The sequence below is a fragment of the Coffea arabica genome, chromosome 5c (assembly GCF_036785885.1).
Source record: "Coffea arabica cultivar ET-39 chromosome 5c, Coffea Arabica ET-39 HiFi, whole genome shotgun sequence".
Lineage (NCBI taxonomy): Eukaryota > Viridiplantae > Streptophyta > Magnoliopsida > Gentianales > Rubiaceae > Coffea > Coffea arabica.
Genome location: NC_092319.1, coordinates 5,534,149 through 5,544,646, shown reverse-complemented (window position 1 = coordinate 5,544,646; position 10,498 = coordinate 5,534,149). Strand labels below are relative to the sequence as shown.

The following is a 10,498-nucleotide window of genomic DNA, read 5'->3' as shown; positions in this document are numbered from 1 at the left end:
AGTCACAAAAAAGTATTTCACATGTTAGGCATTATATTGAGTATAACAGCAGCAGTAATTGCTATTGCAAAGGAAGAATGAGGTTTCGAGAAATGCTGATTTTTTGCCCATGGGACTGCCGAAAAGGATTTCATATTATGAACTGGTCCAAGCAACCAATGACTATGATGACAGTAATTTACTTGGCAAAGGAAGTTTTGGATCTGTATACAAAGGTACTTTAACAGATGGGATAGTTGTTGCTGCGAAAGTTTTCACTTTCCTCTTAGAAGTCACTTCTAGGAGTTTTGATACGGAATGTGAAATTTTGCGCAACCTTCGCCACAGAAACCTGATCAAAGTGATTGGTAGTTGCTCTAACCTAGACTTCAAAGCCTTAGGGCTCAAATATATGCCCAATGGAGCCTTGAGAAAAGGTTATACTCCCACAACCATTGCTTGGATTTAATGCAAAGAATAAGCATGATGGTGGATGTTGCTTCGGCATTGGAATATCTCCATTTTGGTTATGCAAAACCGGTGGTTCATTGTGATTTGAAGCCTAGTAACATATTGCTTGACGAATATATGGTTGCACGTGTAAGTGATTTTGGTATTGCAAGATTTTTGGATGAGAGAAATAGTGTTGTGCATACCAAGACCCTTGCAACACTTAGATATATGGCCCCAGGTTGAGCATATCTAACTTTTTCTTTAATTGCTTTTATATCTCTTTTTTTGTATGAAAATGTGTCAATTTGATACGAATTCGACCTAATAAGAGCCTGTCTTGAAGAACCAAGTTGATCAGACAGCGGAAGGATCTATCTTGACCAAGTTATGGAACAATAACTACCTTACTAGATTTAAAGAGAGCCCGTCTCTAGAAACCTAGTGGATTGGTTATTGGCATGGAACAATAACTACCTTGCTAGATCTAAAGAGAACCCGTCTCTAGAAACCTAGTGGATTGGTTATTGGCTTGAAAGAACAAGATGATGTGATCATCTTGCCTTGAACACCACAAGTATCCAAGCTAAATACTTGATACTGTTCAAGAAGAAACTCAAGTTCTATCAAGGAACTCCATAAAAGGAGATAACTCCCTTTTTATTAATTCATCTTCAATATCATGTCCCCTGAATAGTTAAATAAAGTTGGCTATTTATAGCCTTACAAGACCCAAAAACCCTAATCTAAATTGGAAACAAATCAAGTTTCCTTATTTGACTTGACTTCTAAACTTGACACAATTTCAATGATTCTCAAGCCCGATTGCACCATCAACCATCATTGGAATGTAAAGACTTGTAAAATGAATTTTCTTGGACTTGAAAGGAATCCAATTCTTCATGTTCTCATCACAATTTCATTAGTTTTCTCTTTCCCTTCAACTATGATAGATTGATAGATTTCTTTGTGCAGTACAGAGTTTGCACTTAAAGGCCTAGTGTCAACAAGAATTGATGTGTATGGTTTTGGCATAATTTTGATGGAAACATTTTCAAGAATGAAGACTAGTGATGAGATATTCAAAGAAGATTTGACCCTGAAGAATTGGATAGAGGAATCTGTACCTAATGCAACAATTTAGGTTATAGATGGCAACTTACTCAGGCAACAAGATGAGCATTTCAGTGAGAAATTGGAGTGTGTTTCAATGATCTTCAAATTAGCTCTAAGTTGCTACACTGAATGCCCACAAGATCGGATCAATATGAAAGAAGTTGTGGCAGCACTTAAGAAGATAAAACGTCAACTTGACACTTTATTGGATACCTGAAAGATGGAAACGTCAATGTGAAAGAAGTTACTTGGGCTGATATTTGCTCCACCAACACCAAAAATATAGTGGTTTATGGGTGCACAAATTGGCTGGCAGTTTGATTTGTGAACTTTTATAGGATAGCATAGCACCAACAAAAGGATTAGTGCTACTCTTCTGCCTTATCAAATGTTGAAATTTGAGTGCATCAATAACTACCCAATGGGTACCAAGCTAGATTTTTAGTGTTGTTGTTATGGTCGAATTTATGACTATTTATATATGAAGTTTTTCTATGTCTTCTTCAGGTATGTGGAAAACATTTTGTTCGAAAATCTTTTTCCTTTTTTTTAAAAGAAAAAAAAATCTGTCTCTGCTTCCCACAAAAACTGGACAGACATGAAACCTGTGGGCCCTAGCTGAGACTCATTGATCAAAAGGACAATGTAATTTAGTGCAAAACAAGATTTTTTTTTTATAGCATGGGACTGAGAATTGTTGTCCAACGCTACATCTTTTTAGGATTAAAGATACAATCACCAACACCAGAACTTGGTTTTGGCCCAACTACCAATTTTTTTTTCCAGCATTCAAAACTTTAAATCTCTCCAGTTGCAAACTTGTAGTGTTTAATCCACATATGCAACTATCCAACAGTGAATTCTTTTTCTATCTCTCTCTGTCTCTTTTTTTTTTGTTTAGACGTTGTTTGGGAATTTTAGAAAGTCAGATATTATTTTTGTAGAAAAATACAAAATCTATGCAATGTCGAACCCCTTTCCTGCTTGGGATTCTCTAGGATCGAGGAACATTGTTAGTATACAGTTGTGAAGATAAAAGGTATTCAAATTCTGTACTTCTTTTTCGGGTTCTATAGACGCACTTTGGAGTTTGGATAATTTTGCTAGTGCAATCATTCAATTTACAAGTAGACTTGACTAAGCCTTTTATACGGAAGATATTCAGCTCATGAAAGAATGTTGAGCACATATTTCCCACTTGCACAATTATTTGGGGCTTGCTACTATATATTATATTTGCACAAATGGGAATTCAACATAGTGCTAATAATTGAGGTGACATGGATGTAGAATTATGGGCCATTGAAGAAATTTCTTTGGAAATGGGCAGTGGATGGTTAAAGTGATGGAAGGAAAAGGATTTTCAACAGGTGAGAAATCAAGAGAAGATAAAAAAACAAAAGCATGATTGACTTCTTTAAGGAAGTTTCCAAATTGGGTAGGCCACCTAGATGCGATGACTGTAATAACCAAGCCACTATTCCGTTAGATTCTAAGGTTATCATTCACTTTTCAAAAAAAAAAAAAGGTTATCATTCAGTTTTTTGCTGAAAATCCTCCAACTCTGACTCCCAATCACTTTCCACCATTAATCTTGAATCATTCAGTTTTGTTTTGTATCCCCTAACGTACGGGACCTTTTGCTTGGAGGATATTAGAGGTGCTAAATTCCGTCCTATGGTAGTAAATTACTCTGATACTTAGGATTTGTTTTCGATTGATTATTTTAGCTAATTATATATTTTAACTTTAAATAATTAGTTTTTTGTTATTTTACATTTGTATTTAGATTCTAGATTTTTTAATTATCTAAAAAATCTATAATCTATCAAAAAGTAGCTTTTTACAAATTTTAATTATTCTCTATTATCAATTTCTATAATTGGATTTCACAAAATTTAAATCAAACGAGAATAAGGCCTAGCTTTTTATATTAATGCAGTTCTCCTTAGGTAGGATCTAAATAGTAAAACTCTGCTTTCTAGATTTGATTTGTTGTGGTTGACAGTTCTAAGTCCTAATAGAGCACCAATGCCTGTAAATCATTTTCCTAGCCACTTAATAAAATGTTTTGTTAGATCTCGAAATAACAACATCCTTTTGAATAGAAGGAAAAAAATTTAGTTTGATAGGATTCAAACCTCTGATGCTAATAGTCAATCAAGATCCAATCATGAACCCCACTCTAATATAGTACCAATTTATTGGGTTTCAGATGCGGAATGAATCACTATTGAAAAATTAAGTTCACAATAATTTAATGATAAACAAGTTACTAGTATAAAAATAAACAATGCACAAAATTTAACATGGTTCCTTATTGAGTCTACATCTGTGAAAACCCTAAAAATCTTCACATATCCTTAGGCTTTTGTTTATTTTCACTTTCTCTTTTACGTGAAAATTTGTTAACAAATTGTTTTAAACAAAGGAAGGTTTTGTTAGTACGTGTATTTGGGTGAGAGATATGTGTATATGTGTATGTGTTGGAAGTACGGTTGAGCGCGGCAATCGAACTCGGAAAGAGGGAAAATATTGGTGAAGAAGCTGAACGGCCAAATCCGGCCGCAAGTCCGGCCAATTCTTGGCCAGATTGCTGGCTGGATTGTTGTGAGTTTTTGAAAAAAAAAATTGATTTCCTCTCTGGCCTGTATCCGGCCAGATTCCGGCCGGATTGTGACGTGGCAGCTCCGGCAACCACCTTTGACCAATTGTTTTCTTTCATATATATCTTGTTTTGGCTGCAATTTGTCCTCATATTTGCTTCCCTCTTGTCCGGCACTTTGGAGAGAAAACAAAAGAAAGCTCTCAATTTTCCTAGTTTCAATCTTTGCCAAAATCTTGAGTTTTCACCGTTGGATTTTTGAACTACTCCGTACAAGTGCTAGCTAAAGTGGGTTAAAGGTGCTAGTGGAGTTGTTTTTGGAGGGGAAGCCTTATGGTTCTACCTATTCTTGAACTCATAAGGTGAGTTGTTAAGAAACCCCCTTTTGTTCTAAAATTGGTTAATTAGTGGTTTATAAAGGTTAATTATGTTATATTGTGGATGAATTCATGGTTTTGAGTGGAGTTGCTCCAATTTCTGATTTATTGGAGATTTTTCTGATTTTATATGATAATCAAGGATTGGTCTTGGATCGATAGATTAAAATGGCGTTAATTGGGGCTTGTGTGCGTTAATTGCGATTGATTGCGGAAAATTTCTGCTTGTGGGTGTGAATTCTGGATTTAGGGTTTAATTTGGGGGTTCTCTTATGGATGGCTTCTAAGCCTCTAATTGGCTTTGATTGAAGGATATTGTGGCATAATTGGATGTGTTTTATTGCTTGTTAATTGTATATGTGTTTGTGGTTAAATTGCAAGGAGATTGGGTTTTTGTTTGTAGAGTGAAAGTAAAGAAAATAAGGGGAAATGCCGTCCATTTCTTTTCTTGTGAATTGATTGAGTTAAAGTGATTTTGAAAATGTATTTGTGTCGAGTTGGGCGTATTTCATGGAAAACTATATTTGGTGCTCTCGAAGGGTGTTCGAGAAACTACTTTCTATTTGAACTCTTATATTTCCGCTTGGTGAAGATCATGACCGTTCTACCATTTGAAAACATGATACCTCTTTAGTTTCAAATTCCAAATGGTTACTTACTCCTTACCAAAATAAAGAGGTATGACTTAAGGTTTTCTCGGCCACAAGTGAACCACTTTTAAGTGAGGTTTTAAGTGTGAAAGTAAGGTAGTGTTGTCCTTCTTTTTCACATGATTTTCATCCAAACATTTAGTCTATACTATCTACTTGCATATGAGTTGATTTTGAACCACATAAATGATTTCGAAAACAATATTTCCTTAGCCTATTTATTTGGGTACTGATTGTCTTTGGTCCAAGTGTTTTTCGTTGAAATTTAATAACCCTTATAGTTTCGTTTTACGTTTGGTTTATGGAACCCATAGTTATTCCCATCTTCCGATCCATATGCCTCTTTTCACTTTAAACTCATTTTTATACGTTTTATTCGTAATTAGTCGGGTTTCTTCGATTTTACTTAATTGTTTTGCTAGATAAACTGTAATATTATTTCTCGTTTAATCTTAGGTTTCATCGGTGACTAACGGGAATATCCGGAAGGATATTTTGGACATTATTTTGCGTAAATAGGTGAGTGTTCCTTGTTTGTTATATTTTTCTTGACTTCATGGCTTGTATGAATGATTGATGACATGTTAAATGTGTTCAATGATTGTCAAAACGAGTTTTCTAGGCAAGTGTGTACTTTATCGCACTCGACCTAAATGAATGTGAAATTCTCAATGATTTAATGATTGAAACGTTACTTGTGCATGAATGTAAGCCTTTTGGCTGAATTGGGCCCTGCCCTTCGTTACCGATCGATTCGAGCCAGAAGCAGACTCGATCGAGCGATATGGTGACCCTGGGTAACTGTTCGGTATACTCGAGTATTACCTTGTAGTCTGGTGGAGCCTAGCCAACGTTCAGGAGGGGATGAATGAAATGAATGAACGAATGTTAATGCAAGTAAGGGGTTTTACTTACAAAAATGCATTTTCAAATGATTGGAGGAATAAGGGAACGCAAGGAGAATGAATGAACGAATGAACGAATAGCTCCTTGTGAGCACGTATCCTTTTAATGAATGTGTTATTATCGCTTTCTATTGTAAGTGTTTCTTGAATTATTGATTATTTATGGTTAATGCATTGAACTTATTGTTTGTTATTGTGTTGGAACCTCACTGAGCTTTTAACTCATTCCGTTAGTTTTGTTTTCCTTAACAGGGGATGCAAGCAAGAACGAGAGCTCTGTATAGACTAGCCTAGTCTAGTTCTTTTGATACTTTTGTCATGGTTCTCGCCCAAGCATTTGGCAAGGGTTGGATGTATGACGAATTGAGAACTGTTGTATATTCGATGTTTGTACTCTCTTTTGGGATAGAAATGTATATAAGTTTCGCTTTAAGTTTTGGATTGTTGTTACATGTATTCCTGTGGTTTTATTCCGATTTTAATTGAGGACGAAAGTGAACGACTGAGTCCCGACGAGAGTTAGGCAGGCCGTCCGCCAAACCCTTTGTTTCACCTTAGGGGGAGGTGGGGCTGTCACAGGTGGTATCAGAGCCTGTTTCATGTGGTCTCTGCGCGAAGTGAGTCTGGATTAAGTGCTATGAAGGATTAAGTGCTCGTTCGAGCATAAGTTATGACTTGTGAATGCTATAGGCCTTAAATCTTTTGCATGATATTTGAGGACCATAGATAGGTACGTCAGGTAGGAATTTCGATTATAGATAGTTTGCTCTTGAAACTGGCCAGGTCGAGATATGAATTATTTAATTTCGGATTCCCGTGCCCGAATACTCCAGAGTTGAGGCAATGCTAAGTACTTGAGACTTGCATTTTGGGAACATGAACAGGCTTTGTTTGGCTAGCATGAGTACTAGAGGTCAACGGATGTCCCAGTTGGATAGCAAGCGACGTGAGAGACCGGATGGGGTTAGTTAACTAAGACTAGAACGACACATCACCTTATCTTTTGATTTGCCCTTGTATTGTCATTCCATGATTTTTGTTTGTGGTATGTTAATATGTACATGTATAATACTGACTGCTTTTGACTATCTGCCTGCTTTTGACTACCTGTCTAAAGTGATATGTCTCTTTTGTATATGTTTCTCTGTGTATTTGGTATGTTAGATCTTGCTATGTTCGTCGATTACTTCGTTTACCTATTAAAGTACCCTTTTGAAAAAAAAAGAGAGAGAAAAGAAAGAGAGAGAAAAAATGGAGGGGCGACGTGGTCGTAGACGTGGTCGTGGCCATGGGAGTAAGCGAGCCCAAGAACCAAGAGAAGAAAGGAAAATTCCAGCTGAACAAGAGCGAGGACCGCGGGTTGAAGCCGGGGACCAAATAGCGACGGCAATTAAACAAATGACAACCATTTTAGCAAGGTTGGTGGACCAACAAAGTCAAATACCTGTGAATCAACCCCAGAGTCCGGAAATAGGAGAAGATCGGGCTCTTGGGAGGTTTCAAAAGTTTGCTCCTCCAAAATTCCTAGGAGGGTCTGATCCGGATATCGCTGAACAATGGTTAGAGGCCATGGTGAATATTTTCACAGCCTTGAATTATACTGAGTAAAGACAAGTAAACTTTGCAGTGTTCCAATTTGAAAGGCCGGCTCGAGCATAGTGAAACGTGATTAAGGCGAAGTGGGAAAAAGAACAGACTGTATGGACATGGGTAAATTTTATACGAGAATTCAATGAGAAGTACCTCCTACCTTTAGTCCAAGAGAGGAGAGAAGAGGAATTTATTGGGCTACGCCAGGGAACCTTAAGTGTGGCTGAATATGAAACGAAATTTACGAAACTATCCAAGGCTGCTTCTGAACTGGTAGCTACCGAACAGCGAAGAGTAAGACGGTTCATACAGGGATTAAATTTGGATATCCAGGAGGCATTAGTGGCGGCGCAAGTGAATACATTTACGGAGGCCCTTGAGAAAGTTCAAAGAATTGAGAATGTAAAGGCACAGGTGAAAGCCTCCCAAACTCGAAAAAGAGGTGCATCTGGTAGTGTGATTGAGGAAGCTAGTGAAACGATAGCACCTTCTAAAGTGCAGAAAGTGAACCAGTTATCCCGCCCGCCATGGACATTAGGGGCGGTAGATGAAAGGTCTACCAAAGAAAACCAAATCGGACATGGGGAGATTTCTCCAGAAAGCCAAAGGATGGCTTCCCACTTGACTTGTGGCTACTGCAGAAAGGCCAATCACACCGAGAACGAATGTTGGCGGAAAGGGCGGAGGTGTTTGATTTGCGAAAGTGGTGATCACCAAGTTAGCAACTGTCTGAGGAGACAGTCACGCGGAAGTAGTACTCCGCAACTGGAGGGAGCTAAAGCAAAACAAGTGAATAAAAGAGGGAGCCGAACAAGTGTGCCGGCAAAAACTTATGCGTTAGACACCCAAACAGTTCCGGACTCGTCTGAAGCAAATGAAGGTAAAAATTTCGAGGACGAAATTTCTTAAGGGGGAGAGAGTGTGAGAACCCTAAAAATCTTTTACATATCCTTAGCCTTTTGTTTATTTTCACTTCCCCTTTTACGTGAAAATTTATTAACTAATTGTTTTAAATAAAGGAAAGTTTTGTTAGTACGTGTATTTAGGTGAGAGATATGTGTATATGTGTATGTATTGGAAGTACGGTTGAGCGTGGCAATCGAACTCGGAAAGAGGGGAAAATATTGGTGAAGAAGCTGAAGGGCCAAATCCGGCCAGTTCTTAGCAAGATTGCTGGCCGGATTGTTGTGAGTTTTTGAAAAAAAATTGATTTCCCCTCTGGCCTGTATCCGGCCAGGAATTCGGCCGGATTGTGACGTGGCAGCTTCGACAGCCACCTTTGACCAGTTGTTTTCTTTCATATATATCTTGTTTTGGCTGCAATTTGTCCTTATTTTTGCTTCCCTCTTGTCCGGCACTTTGGAGAGAAAACAAAAGAAAGCTCTCAATTTTCCTAATTTCAATCTTTGCCAAAATCTTGAGTTTTCACTGTTAGATTTTCGAACTACTCCGTACAAGTGCTAGCTAAGGCGGGTTAAAGGTGCTAGTGGAGTTGTTTTTGGAGGGGAAGCCTTAAGGTTCTACCTTTCTTGAACTCATAAGGTGAGTTGTTAAGAAACCCCCTTTTGTTCTAAAATTTGTTAATTAGTGGTTTGTAAAGGTTAATTATGTTATATTGTGGATGAATTCATGGTTTTGAGTAGAGTTGGTCCAATTTCTGATTTATTGGGGATTTTTCTGATTTTATATGATAATCAAGGATTGGTCTTGGATCGATAGATTAAAATGGTGTTAATTGGGGCTTGTGTACGTTAATTGTGATTGATTGCGGAAAATTTTCGCTTGTAGGTGTGAATTCCGGATTTATGGTTTAATTTGGGGCTTCTCTTATGGATGGCTTCTAAGCCTCTAATTGGCTTTGATTGAAGGATATTGTAGGCTAATTGGACATGTTTTATTGATTGTTAATCGTATATGTGTTTGTGGTTAAATTGCAAGGAGAATGGGTTTTTGTTTGTAGAGTGAAAATAAAGAAAATAAGGGGAAATGCCGTCCATTTCTTTTCTTGTGAATTGAGTGAGTTAAAGTGATTTTGAAAATGTGTTTTGTGTCGAGTTGGGCGTATTTCATGGAAAACTACATTTGGTGCTCTCGAAGGGTGTTCGAGAAGCTACATTCTATTTGAACTCTTATATTTCCGTTTGGTGAAGATCATGACCGTTCTACCATTTAAAAACATGATACCTCTTTAGTTTCAAATTCCAAATGGTTACTTACTCCTTACCAAAATAAAGAGGTATGACTTAAGGTTTTCTCGGCCACAAGTGAACCATTTTTAAGTGAGGTTTTAAGTGTGAAAGTAAGGTAGCGTTGTCCTTCTTTTTCACATGATTTTCATCCAGACATTTAGTCTATACTATCTACTTGCATATGAATTGATTTTGAACCACATAAATGATTCCGAAAACAATATTTCCTTAGCCTATTTATTTGGATACTGATTGTCTTTGGTCCAAGTGTTTTTCGTTGAAATTTAATAACCCTTATAGTTTCGTTTTACGTTTGGTTTATGGAACCCTTAGTTATTCCCATCTTCCGATCCATATGCCTCTTTTCACTTTAAACTCATTTTTATACGTTTTATTCGTAATTAGTCGGGTTTCTTCGATTTCACTTAATTATTTTGCTAGATAAACTGTAATATTATTTCTCGTTTAATCTTAGGTTTCATTGGTAACTAACGGGAATATCCGGAAGGATATTTTGGACATTATTTTGCTTAAATAGGTGAGTGTTCCTTGTTTGTTATATTTTCCTTGACTTCATGGCTTGTATGAATGATTGATGACATGTTAAATGTGTTCAATGATTGCCAAAACGAGTTTT

At 37.1% G+C, this 10,498-nt stretch overlaps 1 protein-coding gene across 1 annotated transcript; it reads left to right on the top strand.

Moving 5' to 3' along the window:
* Positions 1-465: 465 nt before the first annotated feature.
* On the top strand, positions 466-1,573 carry LOC140007167 (receptor-like serine/threonine-protein kinase At1g78530). The gene is made up of 2 exons (XM_072049854.1): positions 466-670; positions 1,410-1,573. Exons 1-2 carry the CDS (start codon positions 466-468, stop codon positions 1,571-1,573), a joined length of 369 nt encoding a protein of 122 aa, XP_071905955.1.
* The last annotated feature ends 8,925 nt before the right edge of the window (positions 1,574-10,498 follow it).

Coding starts and splice junctions, on each gene's coding strand:
- LOC140007167 (XM_072049854.1), top strand. CDS start 466: ATGGTGGATGTTGCTTCGGCATTGGAATATCTCCATTTTGGTTATGCA. Junction 671..1,409: donor ACTTAGATATATGGCCCCAG/GTTGAGCATATC, acceptor TGTGCAGTACAG/AGTTTGCACTTAAAGGCCTA.